Genomic DNA, 26,154 nt, shown 5'->3' on the forward strand with positions numbered 1-26,154 from the left:
CCCTCCACCGCTCCCTTCCTCTCTCTCTCCATCTCGTAACACCTCTAGTCTCTAAGTCCCGCCTTCCACCGCCTGTGAGAGGGACTGGGGAGTTTAATGTTGTTCCCTCTGCCCGACTAAGATACCCGGGGACCCGTTTTACTTTTTCCTCACCACTTTTTTTGTGTTTTACCTCCCTGACACTTGAAACTGCGTCCAAGAAGAAAACTACAACTACTATACTGCAGTCTCAGCCTCCACTGCCTCTCCAGAGCAACATTCAAGCAACAAGGTAAGGTGCGTAACAACAGGTGTTTAGCGTCAACTCGACAAAACTCACTTCTTTCAGTCTTCTTTTCCACGTTTTATAGTTGCAAAAGAGTGATTTCATGTTGTTGTAGTTGACAGCTGTGAACTTTACCGTGTTTGTTTGGCTGTTTTTTAGTTTTTATTTGACTGTAATCTCAGGTGCGACAGGTGGAAAACCTCCTGAGACGCAGGTGCATTCAGCAGGTTGCTGTGTTGCGTTCACGTCCTTTGCGAATTATCACTAAACAAAAGGTGTCACCATGGGAGATTGCTTAATGGTCATGATGTATTTATGAATTCACCAGTGGATTCTGGTTCATCATTATAAAGTCTGATTTTGTTTGGCCACTTTGTTTTACTTTGCTGCAGAGTATCATTTTTTTTTTTTTTAAAAAAAGTGTTTTTAAATGCTTATTTCTCAGACTTTAGGGTTTCTGTGTTAGACCATGGTGGATGACATACATGCACTGAGATCCTTTCGTTGCATTATTTAACTCCAGGAAAGCAAACACTGTCATGAAACACAGCCAGCCAGCCAGCAAGCCTGCCTGACAAGCTGTACTGGCATCATGACATTTTTACGAGTTCTATTTTTAAGATCAAAATTGTAGACAACATGATGTTGTACAACACACTGTGTGATTATAGCTGTTGGGAGGTTATACAGCTCAATTTGAAAACCCCAAATGGGCTGTCCTATATGATAGAAGTGTAACATTTAATCAATTATTTATTAACTATTAAAGTAATCCCCAACTATTTTGATAATCGATTAATCTTTATGACAGTAAACTGAATATCTTTGAGTTGTGGACAAAACAAGACATTTTATTCAAGATTCAAGATTCAGATATTTATAGTCACGCCGGTTGTACAAGTACAATCGTGTGAAATGCTTTTTGCTCGGAAGCTCCATTAAACATAATAAGTTATATTACAATTATAAAAGGAAATACTTTGTACAAGGCATATTAAGAACATATAGGCTACAGTACATACAGTATAAGATATATGATTGAGGTTCTTTTTGTGTGAGAAGGTGTTGTATGAATTATCTATTTAAAGAGGACGTCATCTTTGAATTTGGGAAACACTGATGGACATTTTTCACCATTTTCTGTCTTTTTTATAGACCAAACAACTAATCGATTAATCAAGAAAATAATCCTCGTTAATGCAGCCCTGCTATGTGACCTGATGCACTACAGTCCAGAGTCTATTTGGCATGAATGCAATGCTTATCTTTTGCTACCCACACCAGGGTACCTGCTGAGCCTGTTGCACCAACCCCAAAATGATGACTTGATTCCTAAACAAACAAAAAGTCACTGCCAAACATCAGACTTGGATGTTGATTTAGATTAATTCACATCCTCCAGAAAATCTTTGCGCTGTTGCTTGAACACTGAGGTGTGCCTTTACCCAAAGCTAAACCGTATTATAAGGGATAAAAGGATAAACCCATCTTGATTGAGACAGGGCTGCCACATTAAGACATTGTGTGTTTGAGTATTAAGGTTGTCATTATAAATGTCATCCCAAGATGACAGGATATTGTGTAAGGATATTTGACTATACGTTTTACCTCTACATCCCTGTTTGCATCATTCACCAGTGATTCTTTATTTGCATTATATTAATAGGAAACAGTTTGTGGTTACTTAGTCAGTCCCCTGGTTTATTTGCCTATTTGTTGCAATAACTATTAAGTGTTGGTAAAACGGAGCCTGTCGGACCTGTTCCTGTTCCTGTGGTGTGGCGGAGGAGGTTGTATGAGATTATTAAAGTGAGAGGAAAGAGTACAGAGTGTCAGCAGTGGCATGTAAAGAACAAATGGCAGAGGTGAGGAAGGAATGGGATTGAGTAGGACACCGAATGTCTGTAGAGTTGCATTGAAAACAGCATTGCTGACTGAGTTCATGTGTGTTCCTCATGCTGAAAGCCCAGTAGGCCATATTTCCATTGCCTACAGTGTACAGTATGTATGAGGAGTAATCCTCTCAGAGGATATTTACATGTATCTATATATAAAATATACACGTTCTGTCAAATGCTGATGAAGCTTAAGGATATAAGGGCATGCAGAGAGATGTCATGTTGCCATTATAAACAGCTCCTCATGAGCCTGGGCATGGGAAAGTCAAGTTTTTTTCCCCCCACTTTAATTTTGTCTTCACCAAAATTCAACATCTAAAGTCTCTTGACCTTATCTAACTTATCTACAAAGTGCTCTCATGTTAGATTTAGGAGGACAAGGTTGTTATTTTATAGATATTACAATATTATCCTTAACCTTTGGCAGACTTTGAGCTATGATGTGGCCACGAGGCCAATTTTGTGATGGCATCTTCATTATCAGAGTCTGATTTGTGATCTGCTAAAAAAATCATGCTACATTTAATGATTTCATTAGACTTTACAGCTTTTGGGAGGTTACAAATCTGTCTCAAATCTGTCCTGAAAGCTAAAGTGAACCGTGTGTCTAATTAGCCCGTTTGTTCTGCAGTGTTTTTCTTTCATTTTTTAAAATCAAAGCCTTACTAACTTGCCAATCTTGGCCTTCAAGGGACCCCATTTGGATTATTTTGCAGCAAACAAACCTAAAATCAGTTAATCACACTCCATTTGAAAGATATGAGGCACAAATAAGCCGCTTGGACTGTCTTGTGTTTGACTGAATATCAGTTCTTGGAAGTCACATCTCTCCTCTCAACAGGGTGCACTGAGCTAATGAACCCCCACTGTGGAAGCAGCGAGGCTGCTCCTCCTGCTGCGCTAAATCAAGAAAATGTTAGTCCAGATTATGGTATTACACAGTGATAATCACTGTATAATTACCTTCTTGTGTCACTCTTAATAGATGAAAATAGCCTCCCGTGAAAGCTGTAATTGGTTTGATATTTAATAAAAACACAACTGAAAGCTGCAACACAAGGCAATTAATTTGAGGTGATAGCAGAGATATGGTCGGAGTTTTTAATTATTTACAACATTTTGTTCGTTGAGGCCTGAGTGGTAGTTTGTTTTGCACAGTTACCTCATCTGTGGGTACGTTTTTACAAAGTTATTTTGAGTTTGAGTGATGCAATGACTTGTGTACCACGGTTATACATGACATCGGAGATCAGCCCGTTCACACAAAAAGGCGTATGACTGACACAACAATACATTTAGCTTGCAATAAGAACGCCCTTCTTGCTTTTGGCGTGTCATTTGTACGCCGTGTAGTCTGTGCTGACTGCAATGTAAACACATCTGTGTAAATATGCTACGCTCTGAGCTAGTGACGTGGAATAAACAGTGAGAAAGGCCGCTTATGGCGGGCGGGTGGGGAGGCGTATGGGTCCAACAAACACAGTACGTTTAACCAAAAGGCCGGTGTTTTGTTTTGTAAGTTACATTAGTGACGTTTGTGATGTGTTTTTTAGTGATGTTTGAGACGTATTGTCCGTACTTATGTTACAATGTTTCCGTACGTATTTTACTTAGTTTACATACTTAGTTTAAGCCAAGATTTTACATTTAAGTCTAACTAAGTGGTTTTGTTGCCTCAACCTAACCGCAGACGTTACTATAGTTTTGTTGTGTGGCGTACAAATGTCACGCAAAAAAAGGTAAAACTGTGTCCTCGTGACACGCAGAATGTCCGTGTAATAGCGTGCTGTTTAAACGCCTTCCTGTGAGACTGGGTTGCAGAAATTGCATTTGCTGGTAATAATAATGAAGTCCAAATTGAGCATATCACCACAATATGACTCGATGAATGTCAATGTTAATTATTTATCGTATATTTCTTATTGTTGATTTATTTAAGAAGAAGGGAAAATGATTGTGAAAATACAGCGGATGCAGAGTATTGGGTAAAGCGTAAAAGTAAAGTATAAATATATTTTGCAGGTGGCTTTTGCATGTAGACCATATTTATGAATTGAATATACTCACTAGTAATGTAAATATGATGTGCATGCAGGTAGAGGCATTGATTATAGATGTTATAATGATGTCTCCTATCACAATATCATATTGATCCCAGCTCTTATGCTTGCCTTAACATATTATGTCTTATAAATTCCTTACAAACTTTAAAATATGTTTCTCTACCTACATGTATTCATCTCCTCTTTATCTTCAGCACCGATCGCTCTAACATTTCGTATCCTTTAATTCTCTTAATCCAGATAATTTCCTCAGCCCTCCCTGTGCGCAGGGTAACCAGACTCCATTGTTAGTAACTTAAGTCCTGACGTATCACAGTCCCCAGTAGACAGCGGCTGGTTTCTATAGTTACCGTCAACAGTCTGGGCTGAGAAGTGTTTGTAACGATATCCTCGGGAACAAGGCTGAACAAAATGGTGGCCACCTTGAGTCCTCTTCCATAACAGGCCCCAGCTGTTTGTGGAGAGAAACTCCATATTGTGGACAAACAGGTGGCTGATACACTATACAGTATACATCATCCTGTCAAGATGCTATCAGGAGGCGGTTCGCAGAAACAATAATGGGCTGCGCCATTTGATATAGATTCAGACGTGACGTAAAGAACTCATCTGATGATATGGCGTGATGCGGGAGGTATCTTGTGGGGCTGGCAGGAGAAACTAACAACCGTTCAGGGTCATCACAGGGTGCTGCAGCCTATATCACATTGAACGGGAGGCAGCGTACGCCGTGGACCAGTCTGACACATACGGACGTAGAATCACATTCACACTCACAGGCAGTTTACATCTTTAGACTGCGGAATGAAATCCATGCAAACACAAGAACGTGTAAACTCCCAGAGGGAACTTTAAAGGTTGGGTTTAAACCACTGACCTCTCCCATTTTTATTTGCTTAACTAGGTGTAGCACCTGTTAAGGCTCATAATCTGGAGCAGCGTATTTAAATAGATGAATGCTATCTCCAGTGCTCCAAAAGGAGAGCTTTGAAAGGAGATTGTAGGCTACACATATTATGTAAAAAGGTCAAGAAGTTATTAATCTGCTGCTACACTGTGTCTTGTTTTGCTATAAAGCCCTTATTTAGGCTAAATGTACTTTAAATACTTTATATATGTATATCCTGGTCCAAAGTCACAACCCCACTGTTGCTCATGGAGGGTCATTTATCCATTTTTGCCCAAAGGTCAGCACATTCCTCAAGGTGTAACGCCCTGTTAAGGAGCATTAGCCATTGTAGATTAGGAAAAAAACCTTGATAATTGATGGCTCCCCGTAAAGAGGTTTCCAGCGTTGATGATTAATCCAAGTTGAGAGGGTGAGAGTGTAGGCATATAGGGCACAGGCCACGACATGGTGGCACGATAATGGCTCTTTGTGTTTGTGTTTGTGAATAGAGTGGCCGGAGGTTTAGAATGACGTTGGTGCGACCCACGCCATGTCAGTGACGGCTGTGCACAGCAGAGTGAGGAGGGATGAAGGGGTGGAATTGAAATACAGAGAAAGAAAGGCAAAGGTTAATAAGGAGAAGTAAACTATTTAATTTGACCAGTGACCACACAGATACTGAGAAGTTGTGTTCTCTCAATACTAGGGCTGTGTATTGGAAAGAATCTGGCGATACGATTCTTATCATGATACAAGAGTTATGATTCAATATATTGCGATTTTTATCTTTTAGAAAAACTGTCATAGTATAAAGAACACACCACCATATGAATAAAATCCTCTTTGCAAATGAGTCCTGGTTAGGCCCCTTTCTGACATGTTATTTGCTATCAGGCTTATCATTGACGATGTAAGACAAACGGTATTTGGTACTATTTGCACAAATAATTCTCAGTATTAAATGTATACTGTACGTATGATTCATTTCTCTAACCCACTTATAATCTAGGATGTTTCATACCTGCTGAACAACATCGATTTAAAGGGATAATTCGGGTGTTTTTGAAGTGGGGTTGTATGAGGTACTTATCCATAGTAGGCGTATTACCCACAGTAGATGATGGTCGGAACGCACCCAGTATCGAAAAACAGACAGGAAGTCCACTGCTGTGAACGGGGGCAGCAGCAAAACGTATTTTAGCCACTTCACAGAAAGGCTGACCTAAAAAAATCTATATCAGTTTAAGTGTAGGCTATATTTAGAATATTTTCAGACAGCGAACTGAACTGAAAGTGAAACTTATCTATACTGTTTTTGTCCACGAGTCTAGTGGCTTTGAAGAGAACATAGATAAGTTTCACTTTTAGTTCAGTTCCCCGTCGTAAAGGAGAAGGCGAGCGCTCTCTGATGGCAAGATAAAACAGTGAAAATATTCTAAATATAACGTACACTTAAGTTTATATTGTTTTTTTTACAACCCCACTTCAAAACACCCAAACTATCCCTTTTATTATCTGTATTATGACACTTCCATGTCCTCTGTTTTTATTTTAATGTCAGGCAATTAACATTGTTCATTTCTTTATAATTGCAGCCATGCTACTACCCTCGTCACTACTACTCCTCCTTGGCCTCCTCACTTGGAGTCCCAATGCATCATGGGCCGCTAAAGTGATCGTGGTCCCACCCATCATGTTTGAATCGCACCTCTACATCTTCAAGACGCTGGCCACGGCTCTGCACCAGGAGGGCCATGAGACCCATTTTCTAATATCCGAGGGTCGTGGGGTGCCCCCCTCCCCTCACTACCACTTACAACGCTACCCGGGGATCTTTAACAGCACCACGGCTGACAATTTCCTCCAGTCCAAAGTCAGCAACATCTTCTCAGGCCGCCTGACGTTTCTGGAACTGTTCGACATTCTCGACCACTACTCCCAGAACTGTGACGCTGTCGTCGGCAGTGTCGAGGTAATGACCCGCCTCAAGGAAGCCAAGTTTGACCTGCTGCTGGTGGACCCTAACGAGATGTGTGGTTTTGTGATCGCTCACATCCTGGGTGTGAAATACGCCGTGTTCAGCACAGGCCTGTGGTACCCTGCAGAGGCGGGCGCCCCAGCCCCGCTTTCATATGTACCCGAATTCAACTCGTTGCTGACGGACCGCATGTCTCTGGTTCAGAGGATCGCCAACACAGCTGTTTACCTGGTGCAGCGCTTTGGAGTCCGTTACATTGCGTTACCAAAGTATGACCGGATCATGAAGAAACATGGAGTGAAGCCTCAAGTGGCCATGTCTGACTTGGTGCAGGGCAGCCGGCTGTGGATGCTGTGCACCGACTTGGCTCTGGAGTTCCCCAGGCCCACCCTGCCACATGTGGTGTACATAGGAGGCATCCTCACCAAGCCCCCCAACCCACTGCCACAGGTCAGTACTGAGAGACACACAGGCAGCTGACAACACATGGAGAGATTTGCAAAGACAGACAAAAAGATTTTGTGTGGTGGTGATGTGGTCTCATGTACCAGAGTTCTATATCACATTATCAATGGCAAATCAAGTGAGAAACTTTAGAAGGATAAAATAACCAGGCAGCAATTTCTGTTTTTGGCTAATCCAGCTAATTAAATACCTGACACATCAAGGTATTTCATCACACCGATTCAAACATTATATTAAATCCAGTGTGGTCATAAATCAGTCCTGCTCATTGATATGAAACATTTCCAACAATGGCCACAAAGGTAAAGGGATAGTTACCACAGTATCAACTAGGGGTGTAAATCATGATGCGATATTATGTTGATTCTTTTGACAACGATATGATATTTGCTGCAATACAATTACAATTTGATTAAATTCAAGGGCCTGCGATCGATTTCAGAAGATATAATATGCCCATTTAATTTATATCAACTCACAAAAGCAACTAAAATATAATTTCTAAATTTTATTACTGGGCTCTGTAGGAAGGAGGTGGTGACACAGACGTGCCATGGGAATTTTAGAATAAAGGCTTAGCTTTAAGATGATATGTATTGATGCAATACAAAGGCTACCTCATGGTTACAGAGTTTGACTAAGACATTATGCAAAATAATGGTTTTATGGGCAGGATGAAAAGCCATATTGTTGTGCTTTGTATTACATATGAGTATAGCATTTACACATATTTCTTTTTTATTAGACCATTAACAACAGTCCACCAACGATTAGTTTCATTGTCAATTAATCGTTGATTATTTCCTCGATTAATTGATTAGTTGTTTGGTCTATAAAAAGACAGAAAATGGTGGGAAATGTCGATCAGTGTTTCCCAAAGCCCAAGGTGACGTCCTCAAATGTCTCGTTTTGTCCACAACTCAAAGATATTCAGTTTACTGTCATAGAGGAGTAAAGAAACCAGAAAATATATTCACATTTAAGAAGCTGGAATCAGAGAATTTTGACTTGTTCTTAGAAAATTCAAACCGATTAATTGATTATCAAATTAGTGATTCATTTAATAGTTGTTAACTATCGTTGCAGCTCTAGTCCACTAACACACATGGACGTTTCGGGTTCTGTCTTTCTCAGTACGTGTGTGTCCTTAAGGCTTTCTAGAGATTTAATATAAAAGCAACAGGAAGAGCTTGTTCTGTCCTCATAAATCTATCAATTTCCTATCAACCATTTTTTATTGATTAATGTCAGTTAATTATTCAACAGCTGTCATGAAAAAGTGGCGGTAGCTCTTATCTCTCACATCCCATTCAAGAGGACATTTGCATGGACGATCACGCCACCACATTTCTCACTCATGAAGCCTTGGCTGCAACTCAGCTCAGTGTCAGTTCACATGCAGAAAATACACTTACGCGTTTCTCTTCATATTATCTCCTCTTTCCTGTTTTAACAGTCTGATAGGGTTGCCCCCTTGTAGTCGATTAGTTTACTAATCGATCGTTTTAGTCTTAGTCGACTAAGATTTCTTTTGTCGATTAATCGTTTTTAAGCTTTTTCATGCTGAATGACTTATGAGATTCCTTTCGGAGAAACTTTCACAGATCTGTCGATTAAATCAACTAATCGATTGGTCGACCAAATCGTTTAAGTGTTAGTCGACTAAGATTTTCTTTGGTCGAGCACAGCCCTACAGTCTGAGTTTTAGTATTTTTTATTTTTTTGTATCTACCATGCTTGTCCCCATTGTCTCCCTTATCATTGGTGACTCTCATTATCAATCCTGCTACAAAGCGACCCTTTATAAACGATGCTGGGGTGAGGACGGGTTTGGGTTGAATGGACGCGGTAGATTTTGAGCAGAGAGGGAGGGCGGTCATGGAGAGCAGAGGCGGGCGGTGACGGGGGGTTAGTCCAGCGTTCGGACGCCGAGAGCGCGGGCCGTCGGTATCTACTGCGGGGGGTTTTGGAATGCCACTCCGGCCAATAGGGAGCATTGTGCCGTGTTGTGTGGAGGGAGTTATAATGGAAGTGGAGGGAGAACGAGGCCATTGTTCTGGGCAGGTCTCTGGGGACACTGAGACTCTTTTATGGGGTCACTGAGGCTGCGTTGTAGGGACAGTAGGGCTGCGCTGCTGGGACACAGAGCCCAGTGTGCCCCTGATGTTGCTCCGTGCCAGGGCCAGCCTTAGCTGCCGCAGCTGGACCGCTAGCCTCCCTCCCTCTACTCGTCCTCCACTGCTATCACTCCAACATGGCTGCTCCCTGATCAGCCACTGTCAGTCCATATGTCTTCACTTAGCAGAAGCTTGTTTACTAAGTAATGTGGATGGATAACTCCTCTGAGTAAAACCTAGAACAGGAACAGGGCCCGAGGAGGAGGATATTATTGTAGTATTTTTCCAAAGGCATGTCATGTTTTCACTGCCTCAGTGTAGGTGTCAGATGGTAGAAACTGATGAGTACCACAGACCTCCTTCCTTTTCTTTTGATTTAACTATAGTGCTGACCCAACTTGATTGATTGACTCGATCAAAACCGAGTATATGGCTGGACCGTGTATGGTCAGTGTTACAACCCGGCTCAAAGGTTGCAATAAGCTCCAGCTACCAAAACACACAGAACGGATATAAGCCCTACCCAAAAGTAGCATCAAAAGGTTCCTCTACAACAAAGGCTCACTAGCCAAACAAGTCGTCCCAAGACGCACAGCACAAAGAGGCAACCAAACTACAACAAAGCTCACACCAACCAAGGCATGAGCTGCAGTGCTTATGTTCCCACAGCTAACAGTCCAAGCTACCAAGTTGCACGTCACAGCACAACCAAGGACAATTCACCACATCCCTCCTGTAACCATTTACTTGCCGACCATATGAACCACTATAACCTCCTGCAACAGCCATCATTCAGGTTCTCACAAATGGAGCACCTTCAGTGTAACTGGGTCCAACTACCCAGAAACCCTCCAGGCTGTGCAGAACTCTCATAACTGGGTCCAACTACCCCAGCCATCACACACTATTGGTCTAAAGGCACCAACAGAGCCAACAGACAGTGTTGCCCAGGTCAAATAGTGCACAAAAGAGACAATGTCTACCAAACTAATGTGGAAGTCTCCCCCTACCTAAACTACCCATCTCAAACTAATCTACCTCACTGAACCCTAGTCTTCATGCAGATTAGAGGGAGGCTCTTTAAACACTTAAACCAGTAGCCTCGGTTAGGCCCCCAGCAAGCTGGTTACCCACCTGACAGCTCTGGATGTGTGCCCGAGACAACTGCTCTGACCGCACACCACACAAAAATAACAAACCAACGAGCCCAAATGGACCACATTGCTATGCCTACCCAGGGAAACTCCACAAAAGCTAAAAGTTACTCACTAGAGGACCCTGCAATCACTGCTGATAGCTCACACCTGCCAACCCGTGTTAACACTGGCTGCAGGACAAACAGAACTCAGTGCCACAAAAATCACAGGCATGCACAACTCAATACTAACACACCAGAACAAATCAGAAACTTGTTATCCAATTCAGCTGCTTACATTCACCAAAAAAAAACCCAGCAGAACAGCCTACTTACCACACTCGACCATGTCTCCCAAAAATCTAGATGCACAACTCAATTTACAAAATGAGGTGCACCTGCCGACTAGGCTACAACTGATCTCATTCATGAAACCACAGTCTCTGCCAATAAAGCATTAACAACTTGTAGAACCAACTGCACAATACCAATCTAAACTGGGTCAAACAAGTTCGGACGAGCCCCCATTTGTTACAACCCGGCTCAAAGGTTGCAACAAAAATGGGAGACCAGCCGAGTTTAAAAATAGTAACAGGCATTTATTTAACAAACTAACAATCAATAACTAAATAAACGTGGAAAGTCAGTAATCAGTGATGTAGGCATGTGTGGGGGGGTGAAAATGTCTCCCACAAACAAAACCAAAACAGGTGTGCCAGCCAAGGAAGAGAGCGACATCTGTTGAAAGGTAGAGAGCTTTTATCCCAACCACACCAAGCCCAGGTGTGGCTCATCAGCCTGACGACCCTTTCTCCTGCAAAACAAAAGTGAACCAGCAAAAAGACACGGGACACCAAGTGGAGTGGAGGGGTCGTCACAGTCAGTCTGTGAATATGTGGCTAAATTGTTATACAAATAGTCAGTGGTCATGTCTATAATGTTAAATCCTACATGTACATGTCCACCAGGTCCGTCGAGGACACTATTGGATGTGCTGCTCCACTCAACTGGCCGTTCAATAGGTGACGTACCCTATCGTGGAATACACCTGATTGGTCCCTGGTTTTCTGCTTGCCGTTTCAAACAGGAAACAACACGGCGGCCTGCTCGTAAACTTTCTGTTATTCCATCTAAACAATCCACCAAAAGCTACTTTTGAAAACATTTCAAGTGAGAAATAAGCAATGCCACTGCTGAATCTTGTTTCATTTTAGAACTAGATCGCCTAGTTTGACAGCTTGGTTGGCAAACAAACATACACATAGACACCTTAGCTTTGTTGATATGATGTAATGTTAACTTTTTGAATGCTCATGAATTCATACCTCTACTTCTGCTGATCATCTGTGAGATTTAGAGCTATTTCTTCTGCAGAAAATAGTTGAAAAGCAGAACAGTTGTCAGTGATGTTTGGAGATTTACCCAAGGTAACCGGGAAGCTGTTTCTAGAGAGACACGCTGCTGTTGAGTATTCTTTGAGCATCACAAAAGAAATTCCTTTCACCTCAATTGTATGGAGCTGGCAGCAGAAACCTCAGATATATTTCAAAGCTTGGCACATAAAACCGAAACTGTCTGCTTGGTGAGATGCCAAGGGTATAGGAGGAAATGTACTTTGTTGTGATTTAGGTGAACTGACCCTTTAAGGATGTGTTGAGAATGTATGGATGAGAGGAGAACGTTTTTGAGTGGACTTTTTTGTCAATACATAGGATATTTAATATGGCTGGTTTTCTCTATTGACTTTTGTGTAGTTTTATGATGTTTTGTAAATTATTGTTAATCAGCAGCGCTGCGAGTTCAAGACGAGTTTCCCCACAGATACAATAAAGTATATTGTTTTGCCGTCCCCATAATAGACCAGCATTTGTGTGGTTTCCAATTATATATTTATCAAGGTAATGCACACGTAGTTTTCATTCTGTACAAACGGTGCTTTGAGAAAAATGGTGATATCTTGCGGAAATCTGCTACTTGCCAATTTGTTTATTGGTGTATTTTAAAGCAACTTGGAACAGGCAGCGATTCAGAAGAGATCAAAATCCATGGCACAGTAATGGAGAATAAAGGTTGACCAAAAAATACTGTATATTTTACTGTAGTGTTCTCAGTATTCCAGTCTATAGTGGATATAGGTGAAAGGACATCTTATTTTATGTGTCAAAAACAGGAAGTTCTTGTGCCCTGCAGATGCTGTGTGATGAAATGAGGTCATCTAGATGTAAAATCATTAGGTTAATCATTACTGGTCCATTAAGATTAGTCACTTTGTGGACTATCAACATTGTTCATTAATGTCGTAATATTAATGATGATGATGATGATGTATAATGCAACGCTGGGCACCAAATTGCAAAATGCAAGGTCAGCACATCCTTACTTGCAGTTCTCTGAGGCATTAACTTAAATATATTTAACAGCTTCATGCATTAGACATCCTCTGTACGCCTTGATAAACTTCTGCTGTGGACATTTCTTACGTTAAATATTTCCTGGGTTTTAATTTTAGAAGTCTACTTGGAAATATCTTACCAGCTGCAATATGATAACTGTAGGTTGTTGGTTTATAGTCTGGGAGTTTCTCAGTTTATCTGCCTGTTGTTTTTCAAATTACATCATAAAAACATTTCAGTGTATTATATGGTCATTGATAACGTTATTCTGCAGAGTTCAGTGAGGTTTATGACCTCTCACATTTATCTGTGGACCTATAAATCATTCAGAATATGTGTGAAATAAACCTCCCTTGTAAAGCGATAAGGACGACAACAGTGTTCAAAGTTTATGTTTTATTGATGTCTGCTATTTATCTTTAATGCACTAAAAATAATCTGAACCGGAGCTCAGCTGTTAAATTGCAGTGGTCACATAATATCTCTCCAATTTGGGTCATTTGAATGCTTTCAAAACGAACAAGAATGCATCTACTATGAAGGAAGGGACTGGTGAGATAAAAAAGGAAGGAAAAAATGATGTTTGCTTTGTATCATTATAAATCTTTTTTCATGGGCAAAGAAACTACAAAATGTGTTTTGTTTTTAGCCCTCATTGTCTTTCTCTCATATTCCCACAGGAGTTCGAGGCGTGGGTGAATGACACAGCGGAGCATGGCTTTGTGGTCGTGTCGTTTGGAGCCGGGGTCAAGTACCTTTCCCATGACATTGCTCACAAACTGGCAGGAGCCCTCGCCAGGCTGCCGCAGCGCGTCGTCTGGAGGTAAACTAGCTGTTTTCTCACTCATGAACACAGCCATACTGGCCAACCTTGACACCTTAAAAAAAGGGAGGATTTCAAAACCAAAACAGAGGTCTGGGGGTCCTCCCCATGAAAAAAATTAGTTTGTTTCCTGCATTCTGGTGACTTTAAAAGAGTGAAAATAACAAAATAATAAGTACACTGCAACAGCATTTTTATGTTCAACTTTTGACTTTACCTTTAACTCCCAGGAAAGAAAACGGAATAATTCGCCCTCTGGTGTGAACATGGCGTGTTAATCTCTGGCATAAACTAATATTCATTCATTTCTTTCTCTCAGTACTCTCCATTTCTCTCTCCTTCTCTCACTCACTGAAGGCCCTTTCAGACACAACGTGACAACGGCACCACTGTGCTCTGAAACCTGTTATTTCCACGCCACGACGGCTTTTCGATGCGTCAATCAAAGCCTACCTTTTGGTGCTGCACGCTGTGGCGAGCGCAGCTTAAACATGAGCTCAAACTGCGCTGTGTCGCGATCGTAGACTGCTCTCTTCCGTCGGGAAACGACAGTTGGTGTAGCTCTTCTGTCGTCCCGGTGGAAACAGTCGGCATTATACATGCTGTACAGCGCCAGAACCAGTCTCGGATAACGAAAAGGAAAAAAAGTGTGAAAACTTTTCATAAATCCGGAAAAATTACAGGAGAATTGTGACCCCGATAGGAAACCGGGAAAATGGGGAGGGTTGGTAAGTATGGACACAGCTGTCACTGGGACAGATGCAAGCTACAAGTTACTGACTTTCCTCCACTCAGCACTCTAGATGTCGGGGGATATTAGAAATTGTATACATTGTTTTATATGGAACCTGCCTAATCAGCTATACTACTTCTGTTCAATGACCCATCATAAAATAAATGCAACACATTGTTCCTCTCTGACGGTCTTTGTCTTGAAACCAAAGTCCATATTCCCACCTCACCACCTCATTTGCTTCAGGCAGGGTGTTATCTGAGGTCGTCCAGTAGTTTAAACAGCATCGAGTAGTGGATCCTGACCATTAAGAGACTTTGTTCTCTTCTCAGGGAAACTAATGATAATGGCTTGACATTTTAATGATGGGAAGACCTTTGCATTTTAGCAAAGTCACATAAGATACGTGATTTATGCAGAACATTTGCTCAAACACCTACATGCTCGTGCTATAGGTGTTACTGTTACAGTGGTCTGACAACATGACATAGCCCTGGGACAGATGAGGAAACTATCTGTGCATGCACCATGAATGCAGAAGTTTTATATGTTCAGGATGACATAATAACTTCAGAGTTATCTAAAATGGTTGTGCTTGCCCGGTGAGAGAGATAGGTGTGATTCAAATCTCTTGTAATCATTTACACACAGTCCCACATCAATGATCCACCGACTATGACCTGAGCAGGAAAACACGAAAAATAAGAGCAGGCCAAGTGGGGCGGATAGAGGAGAGAAAAGAAATGTGACTCCTAGTTTCACGGTGTTTAAAAATTCCATCCATGAACCTGTTAATCCTTAACTCTTATCTCAGTATGTTTAAGAGTGATTCATTGACCACATTCACTTTGTTTTTGTGTCATTTTTATCCCATTATGAGTAAAGAATAGTTAATGAGAAATCCAAACTGACTGGCTTGAGGTTATAAATAAATAGAATTTGTGTATACAGGTCAATCTATTTTGGGATGTCCAAGTAGTGCATTACTCAGCTCCCAAACCTGACTTTTCTATTGGTACAGGGTGTAGCTGGGTTAATGTTTGAAGAGGTTGGTGAAGGTCTTCACTTGTACAAACACACTACGCATTAATAATGATGTCACAACTGACAGCATGGTCAAGTAACCTTTTATTATGCCTGGTCCAGATAAGTACTAATTTAAAAGTTGTATTTGGATCATAGATTTCAATTCCAGTTTTGTTTTAGTTAGTTTTCAAGCTTTCAATTTCAGTTTTATTTCTACTTTGTTTCGGTTTTAGCTCTAATTTTAGCAAGAAGTTCAAAGTGAATGTTTTTATTGACGCAATAATGCAGATGGATCACCGACCTTTGAATGTTGTTGACAATGATTCTTCGTTTGTTTTTCAGTTATTGCATTGTAACCATTAACTGTCATTAATGATGATATCACATTGTTCCACGCATTTGCATGTCACACAGTGCGACATGCAAATAACAAACTGCACTAAAGTTGGATTCAGGTCAAAGTTACCCATCAAAGAGAGGTCAGAGGAGTGAGGATAAGAAATGTTAAGGCCTTGGCAAAGAACCTTGGGCTAACTTTTGATTTATCCTTTGAGCAGCATGCCAGAAATACCATCCAGGCTTGTTTTTATCAATTAAGGAACACCTCCAAGATAAGACACATGCTCAGTTTTAATGGTACTGAAAAAAAGCACATGCTTTTATATCACTGTAGCTCTCTTTTTACCTATTTAAACTCTGTCTCACAATTGCTATATATTCAGCTGACAATTATTAACTCAGTCTAGCAGGTTCTGTCATAGCCTTCCAATTTTAGCATCACTGAAAATTGTAATAATTATCTACAGGCCCATCTATGGTCTGGCTCCAGGTTATATCAAAGGACTTTTAACCCCTTACAGTCCAGCCAAGCCCTTAAGATCTGCTGATCAAAACCGTTAAGCTCTGCATGGATTTTTATACCGCTTGATGTGTTATAAGGAAACCAACGCTTCCTCATTCTCAAACTCTGCTCTCGAGGGATGCAAAACTGAACTGTAAAAAAATGAACCGTTTGATGACGTAGAAACCGAACCGTAGGCTTGTGGAACCGTTGCATCACTATTAAATACAAGCCAGCTAATTAGCTGAAGAGGTGCCAGAGATATAGAAGAGGCAATTATCTGAACATGCATGGCCTACTTGACCATTAAAGCTGCAGTGGGTAGAAATGGAGCAAATATGATTTTAAAAAAAATATTTTTTATAAAACGGGTCACTATATCCTGACAGCATTGCATGAGAAAAAAATCATGTGCCTCTGTGTCCTCTGGTGTCCTCTGGTGTCCTCCAGTGCACCTATTGGCATCTGCAAGATTTCACAGACCGGAGCAAAACAACCAGTCAGAGCTGATCTGGAGTCTGCCATCTCTGAGCAGCTGTCAGTCACTCACAAACTCTTATCAAACGGTCAAACTAGGCAGCGCTGATCAAATATGAATCAATATTCTGTTACTGTAATGCCTATTTCTCTCCTCAGATGTTTTCAGAAACATCTTGTAGTGTACTGTTTAGCTGTAAAATGAGAAAGTTTGTGACCCAGCAGCCAAACTTTTTTATTTTATTTTACAGCAAAACGGTACAATACAAGATGTTTGATGTATTAAGATGTATTAATTCATATTTGATCAGCGCTGCCCAGTTTGACCGTTTGATCGGAGTTCGCGAGTGATTGACAGCTGCCTCCTTTGAATGAACAGCCAATAGGAACGCTCTCTCTCTCTCAAATGACCGTGATTGACCAAAGTCTCCTGTCACGGGCTAGATTTTTTAAAGCCTGTAAACAGAGCCATGAGGAGGAGCGGAAGTCTAGTTTTCTGCTTTTTGATTTTTTCTTCTGTAAAGTGTGACTGCTTATATTCCTCGCTGGCCTGTACTCACCTTTTTGAGTGTGTCTCTGCAATATTTGCAGTTTTATTGCAGGGAAAAGAATATTGAGCATAGAGCTGTGGAAAAAGCAGCATACTGTGGCAACAGCAGACACTCACTATATGGCTGGATATGTGGGTGTTGGAGAACTCAATGCATTTTAGTGGCTGGAGCTGGTCAGAGTCCCTGGTGTGATCTAAGAGGATCAGATTGTGGTTGTCGGAAAGCTTGCCAGGGTTGTGGGCAAAAGGTACTGTGTGTTGTAATGAGGGCTGCTGGATTAGCCTTGGCATGCGACATGTGTGAGGAATAATGTGGGATAATTTTGTGTGGAACATTACAAAGGCAAATCCCACTGACCTTTTACAGTGAGATATCAGACAATGATGCTCCAGGTCTGTAGGTGAAGTGAGGCAACGATCTGAGACGTGTAACTACAGGCAGGAGACTCTTGTAACCCCCCAAGACTTCTGGCTTCCAGTGGCTCTCCCAAACTAATGGAAAAAGGAAGAGGGCTGACGAGACGGACAGGGACCAGGCCAAATGAATCGTGTCATTGATAATTGGCTGCATGAATGTAGGCTTTGATTGGCAGGACAGTGAATTGGTGCTTTGTTGAAGAGAGAAAGAGAGATGAAAGACTTTGGGTTAGGGAGGGACGGAGACAGAGATGGACGGATGGGGGTCGTAATGTTGCATGCATATGTATTGTACGCTACCATTTGTTGGAAAATGCTTCCGCACACACAACCGAAAACGCCAACAAACACACGCACACAAAGCTGTACACATTCACCACCATCCGTAGAAGACAAAGGGTTGAAACCTAAATGTCTGGGTGAACAAGCGAAGCCCTTCTGCTTTTTGCTTTTTGTTTAAGGGACAAGAGATCAACATTAAATTCCCCTTTTGTTCACTTTCTGCATCATGTAAATGTTAGACTCACTGAATTAATTTAGCTTCCTGTATACAGTATATACAGTTTATCTTGTACTCACTATACATACTGTATATCCTCTGCCCTCACTATGCATTTCCCCGCATGCCGAGAAGAAGTATCACCAATGAAAAATCAAGATTAAGAAGTACAACACAGTATTTATCTCGTGGAAATACAAATAATGTCCACAAGAGTAAAAGTGAAGATTATAATACATAAGTCAACAGTATTTAAAATGTTGTATTAGCAATGCATTAATGTCAGACAGCAAGTATAATGGCTAGCTTGGTCAGTAGAAAACGTATGGCAGAAAAACAGAATTAAAGGAATATTTCAACATTTTGGTAAATACACGGTAGGGCTGTGAAATTAATTAAATTTCAATTACGATTTTGGTTACGATTATTCCATTACGCAATGACGCTCACGTTTTGTCTTGTGTTATAAATCCAGTGGATCACTTTACTTTACTTTTGCCCCGCTTTGGCGGGTCAGGGACGGCCGCTCAGTGTGGGAGGATCCCCTCGTGGGAACTCTCCCCGGTGCTGGCAGGCCCTCGCCCGGCGTATTTCGGGCTCTAGGTTGGTTTGGAAAGGCCCGGGGTGAAGGTGGCGCTTTACATTACGCCTCACCTGGACCTTGCTGCCACTTAAGTCCTCGCTGTGCCCGCTCTCCCAGACTATCAACCGGGGGGCGGACTGTCCTTGTTTCCACCTGCTTCCAGTCTGTGTGCTAAGCTAAGCTAACTGGCTGCTATAGCTGTAGCTGCATACTTACTGTACAGACATGAGAGTGGTGTCAATCCTCTCTTTGAACTCTCTGCAAGAAAGTGAAGAAGTGTGTTATCCAGAATGTGAAAATGTTCTAGCAAAAGAGTCACAAAACAGTTGAAATAAAAAAGTTCTTACAGATAATGTTCCAACAAAGGTATTTAGGGAGTAGATATAAGATATCTGTCAACATTTGATTGTCACAGATCTGACAAATATGAAATGAATATGAAATACTAGTAACTAACTAACTAATAATATTATCCACTTTGACATTATTTTGGTGTTCACACGTGATGACAGCATAATCTACTAAAAGGTGAGCTCAACAATAGTACCTCATCATTACTTCCTTTTTTTTCCCTTCCTTAGATTCTCTGGAGTTCCACCCAGTAACCTTGGCAACAACACCAAGCTTGTTGATTGGATGCCTCAGAATGACTTATTAGGTGAGTACATTACGAGGACACCACATGCTGTAATGTGTACCAGTTCTCTTATGTCTTACTCAATTGCACCATATAAACTGGAATGTATTTGTCTGGTTGCAGGCATGTTTTAACACATAGCTGATGCTTGGTGTTTTTATATGAGATGGTGCCTACTGATGGTGTGTGCAGACCTGGTTTTGCGTGGGTGTGTTCCACCCATTGTCTACCTACTTATTAACCACAGTAGTGGGTAGAACGTGAACGTGTAAACCACGTTTGCTATGTTTGTGCCTGTCAGGAGGAATGAGGAATGTACAACAACATTCAGACGTTGACAGCTAGCATTGTATTCTTGCATTGGCGTAATAGCGCCGTGGTCAACCAAGCCTGCAGATACTGAGACGTTCTGCCTGTCTGGCTTTCTGGTAGGACAGTGAGAGGCATTTTAAAGGGACTCTTCACCACAAAACAATAAAATGTGTCTTTCCTATTACTCTGTTGCACCAAAGTGCAATTGGAAGTGTTCTCTGGCCTCGCCTGAAGCACAAATATGAAGACAATTTCTAAATCGGTCAAGCTGTTTGGCTAAAAAGTGAGTTTTTCTTATTATATTACATGTAGTATCTGGACACATGATGGGACTACTGTCGTTCCATGTGCCCAAATACTAGACATAGTAAAATAAGAAAATGTCTGTATCTCAGAAACTACAAGGAGCAAAATCAAGTATTTGGTATCAATGAACTCATAACAAGTTGAATATCAAATATATACACACTTATGCAGTGTAAAAAAAAAAAAAAATCCTATGAAAAACATTTAATAAACACAATGTTAGTGTTATTCCTTATTTTTAAAAAAAATCCTGACTTTTACTACTATTAAATTGTGATTTTTTTTTTTCATGTTATCTAAAAAATTCCAATTTGTTCTGTTAGATACTTGCCCAAAATATTTCCGTACCAATTTTCAAGACTTTTGATCAATTAAAACCAATGTTGTAGCATTTATTTTTATCATATTAAATATAGTCTTCGGGCACAAATAGGTTATTAAATACAGCAACCATCTCCCTCCAGATATAATAACATTTGTGGACTAGTTTTAATTGAAGCATGTCCTCCAACTGTCTTTATCTATTGAGAGGAAAGAAAGTTTTTATAATTGATGTCTGTGAGTTTCTGTGTCGTTCTCTTTGGGTATAGGAAATAGGAATGTAGCTGTTGAGATTTTATTTTTTGCTGTATTGAGCGCCTAAAACCAAACTTCCAAACTTCAGTAAATCATACTGAAACTATGCCATGAAAATAAAGCATTTACATTGAGATTTCTCCCTTCATAAAAACACTGACTGAGGTATTTTGTTAATTATGCTGCTCAATGCTCCTCCCTCTACGTTCACGAAGTGGGGAGCAACAGTGAAATACTGCTGAGTGTGCAGCAGTTTGTGGGTATAAACTGTAAACAATACAGCCAAATAAGCACCCTGTCAAAAAATGACTAATGAACATAACACCCAACATGCAAAATAACATCCCACATCCCTCCTGTCATGTAGGCCACGCCAACACGAGGGCCTTCCTGAGCCACGGCGGCCTGAACAGCATCTACGAGGCCATGTACCACGGGGTGCCGGTGGTAGGTGTGCCCCTGTTCGGAGACCACTATGACACCATGACGCGCGTGGCAGCCAAAGGCATGGGTATCATGCTATACTGGAAGTACATGACCGAGGAAGACCTGCACACAGCCCTGACCAGCGTCATCAAAGACACCAGGTTAGAGTCACACACAGATGCTTTGTGTATTAGTGTTATTGTTCATCGGTGCCATCTGGTGACCTCATATGGAATCACCGCTCTGTGACTCTTTCATATGATCGTGCTCTCGTGAGTTTGTGCCCTCGAGCATGCAGAAAGATTGTCTCCTTGTATCTTTATATCCTTGTTTTCTACCTCCCTACCTAGGTATCGCCAGCAAGCACGCACACTCTCCAACATTCACAAAGACCAGCCAGGCCATCCTGTGACCAGGGCCGTCTACTGGATCAGCTACATCCTACGTCACCACGGTGCCAACCACCTGCGCTCCGCCGTATACGACGTGTCCCCCTATCAGTACTTCCTGCTGGATGTGATTGTCACTGTAGGGGCCGCCGTTTTTCTGATCGTCTTCGCACTGCGAAGGTTGGTACGATGGCTGAGGGGGAAGGCCGGGGACCAGAGCAGAGAAAGCGGCGGCGTCACCAGGGATGACGGTAACACGGCCAACGGACACTGCCATAGCGAGAGCGTGGCCAACGGGAAACACAAACGCAACGGCTCCTTGAAAAGCGAGAAGAAGATAAATTAATGTTATGAATGGCCAAGAGGGACGAGGAAGAAGTTGCCCCAAGGACTCAGCTCTAGGTTTTGGTGTAGTGGTTTTTATAAAAGCTTTGAGAGAAAGCTGTTCTTAGGTCTGCGTCGAGAGGCAACTGCTACTCGGAGCGAGCAAGAGGCTGTAGGAGGATACACAATGTGGGGGACGGAGCAAGGCATCGGGTGCTCAAAAATCTGTGTGTGCGTGTGTGTGTGGGGGTGTATGTGTATGTGTGCACTGAGGCGAATTTTAACGAAAACTCTAACAAAAGCGGCTACAGCAATACAACAGCGAATTGGAAAGTCACTGAGGATGAAACACGGGAAAGACATATTGGGAGGACATTGTTTCTTCATTGTGCGTCATCTTCTCCTGTCTTCCTGCCTTCCTCGCCACTAGTGGAGGGATGATGAAGAGGGGAGCGCCAACCCCTCATCCTCAGAACAAAAAACAAGAAAACACACTTTTTGAAAATAGTTCCGATTTCATGTTTTTAACCGCAAACTTCCACAAATGTCTGGTAAAACTGTAAATAGAGGACGAATCTATTTATTACTGTACAAATGCATTTTAATGATGGACCTTTTTAACCTTATCTTATTTTTAATTTATTTCATGTATCAACGGTGTGATGGTAGATGTGCACTCCCTCCTCTCAACCTTGTGTGCTTCATATCGGTGAAACAAAACAAGACTGACAGCTGCAGTCATTAAAAGTCTGCACAGCAGTTGCATTATCCACAGTATTCACGGTGGTCTAGTTAATCAGAGTGTTGATAATATTTTCACATGGTAGTGCCATCCCGTGACTGCACTTAGCTGTGCAGCGTTCCCGTTGTCTCTTGACTGACAGTTTGTTCTCTGTTTGGCTTCTCCGTGTGAAAAGGGCGATGGTGTTATCATCAAAAAGATATACTAATGACGACTACCTACCGAGGATGCTGTGGATAGGCCGAGCCAGATCATAAACGTGCTCACCCAAGTCAGGTGATCAGGGATGAGTCACAGCATTATTGATTTATGATCCCCTGCTTCGTCAGTCCCCCCTCATCTATTTATTAATTAGGATTCATCACTTGATTGCCATTTTTAGTGCTACACTTGACATTGTACGTCATTCCTCCACGATTCTTTTGATGGATCTAACATGCTAGTTTTAAATCACAGTTCAGGTAGAAATCCGTCCACTGCTTCTCTTCTGCAAGTTAGATTAAGCTATTGAGGTTCATGTAGGTAGACCCTTATGTAATTGTATTAACTTTGAGTGTGAATGATTCACATTCTGTACGTGGCCTTTTATAATGCAAATATTTGTTTATGCAGTATGCTTGAATACGTGTGTGTGTGTGTGTGTGTGTGTGCTTGTTGCTGTTTCAATGCTCTAGATCACTGCACAGCTTTAGACTGAGTGTATGGATGAAACAAGGCCCACTGAGAGTCATGTAAAAACAACCGTCGGCGTTTCTGCCATTCTCTGAAGTCATCATACTAAGTGTATGTATTCCCATGCAATGGATTTGTTCTTTTCATCCAATAAGACTGAAGTTGCCTTCTTTTTTTTTTTTTAATCATCTTATTTGTCAATCCACTCCACTTTATTTTACTCTTGTTTCTCGGCCACCGTGTCTGTTAATTCTTAATGCAGGATGGAGAAAGGGCGTAAGGAGGGTGAAAGAGTGACTTAGTTCCGAAAACAAAGGTGAACCCCGCTAGTTTCTACAATGAATAATGCCGTGTCACGGTGACACTGATCCCCCGCAGCGAAATTCTCTTTTCTTGAACCCCCGTCGAGGAGATCAAAGTACAGGGCGAGCTGGGAGAGTATCTGTGGAGTTTGTGGGGATTCGGTATCCTGCTAATGGACTTTTCAGACAGACAGGTACTCACGGACATGGGACATAAAAATCTCATGAACATGTGACTTGCGGTTATCAAACCACCAGGCCGGACTTACTGTATTTTCCTCCTTTGGTCCAGCAGCACAGCCCATGATATCTACTTTTTAAAGTTTCAAACCACAATTGGCATTCTAGCAAAGAGATTGTTTACCAACTTGTTATAAAGTCTCACACGTGGACAATATGAGCAATGTATTTAAAGAAGACAGAATAAATGCTACCACTAACACCCGACCGACATGTATATTCACAAATCCTGTATGATAATTGAGAAAAAGCTTCATGATCTTCCTTTCTCTGTGAGCTACACTTAACACTTGCACAGCCCGACCCAGCCCTGCTGAAAAACAGACTATTATACTTGAATCATCATCATCATCTATAACACGTGGGTATGCTAGGTGGGCCTGCAGGTGCTACACAAGCTATGAACAGGGTCTGGAGAGAAGAAATAAATTGTGAAGATGCATATTTTTTTCATCATTATGTTCAGTATTAATGTGTAGCCCACATAGATAAATGTCCACCCATCCTTTACTACTCTCTCGTTTCTGACGCGTCTCCGTTCTTGTGATGTTCGTATTTCATCAGCTTTCTTTGTTCCATCTCTAATAGTGCACTTGCTTGTTCCATTCGTCCACCTCTTTGTCTTACTCGGGTGTATTCGGCTGTCATTGTCTTCTTGTCTTCCTCCTCCTTCCCTCTTAAATATTAGATGTCTCCACTTACATGCTATTTTTTTTTTTTTTTTTTAAAACCTTCATTTTACTTTGATTTTAAAATGACAAAGTCCTCAATTTTCCTGTCATGTGTGTCCATGTTGTAAATAGAGCAATGTAAACAAAATACTAATGCTGAATAAAAATGACATATTTTGTTTGCAGATGATTGAAATGTTTTTTTTCTCACATAATGGTTCCGGTATATTGGATTGCCATGGCCGGAGCCATTATGTTTTCGGATTGTCCGCCTGTCCGTCCGGTCCATTCTCGTGAACGCGATATCTCAGGAACGCCTGGAAGAGAATTTCTTAAAATTTTGGTACAAAGGTCCACCTGGACTTTAGGATGAACTGATTCGATTTTAGTGCTCAAATGTCAAGGTCACTGTGACCTCACAGCCATCCCATTTGCTTGATATCTCAGGAACGCCTTGAGCAAATTTCTTCAAATTTGGCACAAACATCCATTAGGATTCAAGGATGAACTGATTAGAATTTGGTGGTCAACGGTCACAGAGACCTCATAAAACACATTTTTTGGCCATAACTCAAGAATTCATACGCTAATTATGACAATTTCATAGTAATGTCTAACAGGATAAAATGATGAAGTGATGACATTTTGGACAGACATGGATGTAAACTAAAGAGGACAGATGAAACCGTGAATGAAAAGCCCAGAAAAAGTTGAACTGTAACTACTAAAGTATGTATAATTATATTTTGCTTCTCCTAGTAGATAATTGGTCGTCGCATGTTATCGGTTACCGTTTTACAACAATATTGAACAGAAAACATACAGTCCGTGTTTTTGAGAGCTGACAAGGCGGATGTTGATTACAGTGTGCGACGCTGCCAGTCTCCGTCTGATAGGGTGATGTACGTATAGGCTTTCCGTCGGGAATTGTTACCAGGCAGCAAAGAGGTTTTGAGGGTATCAAATGGTAGAATCATCTAAAGTAGCCAATTATACAGACGCATGCACACAAGCCGGGTGGAGAGATAGGGTTATCTAATGCTGTATGCTCGTGCTGATTGAGACTGGGGTAACAAAACACCCGGCCTGGTACCCTGCCTCGCTCACCGGCCCTGTTAATTATTCACAGCGCCTGCAGGGGCCCGCAGACCTCACACACACACACACACACACACACACACAAGTACACACAGAGTCAAAAGCATCTGCAGGTATATGTTTAATTTACGCTCTTGAAGTTGTTTTCTTTTGTTGTCGCTGGTGGCCAAATCGGGCGCTGTTCTATTAACTGAGACAGGAAGGGGGGAAGAAGTGGACGGCAGGCCTCTGCTGATGAGGAATCTGATATCACAGAAAGCACAGCGGGCATCATTCAGGACATCCTCCATTCATTCTCCGCCACCCC

At 41.5% G+C, this 26,154-nt stretch overlaps 1 protein-coding gene across 2 annotated transcripts; it reads left to right on the forward strand.

Moving 5' to 3' along the window:
* Positions 1-24,939, forward strand: ugt8 (UDP glycosyltransferase 8). 2 transcript variants are annotated; one of them, XM_037765009.1, is made up of 6 exons: positions 1-276; positions 6,711-7,543; positions 13,884-14,026; positions 19,734-19,810; positions 21,351-21,570; positions 21,760-24,939. In XM_037765009.1, the coding sequence occupies exons 2-6, from the start codon at positions 6,713-6,715 to the stop codon at positions 22,142-22,144; spliced, it is 1,656 nt and encodes a 551-aa protein (XP_037620937.1). In that variant the 5' UTR covers positions 1-276; positions 6,711-6,712; the 3' UTR covers positions 22,145-24,939. The 2 variants fall into 2 exon arrangements, with proteins under 2 accessions (XP_037620937.1, XP_037620936.1); XM_037765008.1 differs by having other exon boundaries at positions 2-271.
* Positions 24,940-26,154: the final 1,215 nt, after the last annotated feature.

The sequence above is a fragment of the Sebastes umbrosus genome, chromosome 3, assembly GCF_015220745.1.
Source record: "Sebastes umbrosus isolate fSebUmb1 chromosome 3, fSebUmb1.pri, whole genome shotgun sequence".
NCBI lineage: Eukaryota > Metazoa > Chordata > Actinopteri > Perciformes > Sebastidae > Sebastes > Sebastes umbrosus.

Excerpts from the sequence above, each read along its gene's own strand:
- ugt8 (XM_037765009.1), top strand. The coding sequence starts at position 6,713 with ATGCTACTACCCTCGTCACTACTACTCCTCCTTGGCCTCCTCACTTGG. Across the intron at positions 14,027-19,733 it reads CCGCAGCGCGTCGTCTGGAG|ATTCTCTGGAGTTCCACCCA; the intron begins GTAAACTAGCTG and ends TCCCTTCCTTAG. Across the intron at positions 19,811-21,350 it reads GCCTCAGAATGACTTATTAG|GCCACGCCAACACGAGGGCC; the intron begins GTGAGTACATTA and ends CCTGTCATGTAG.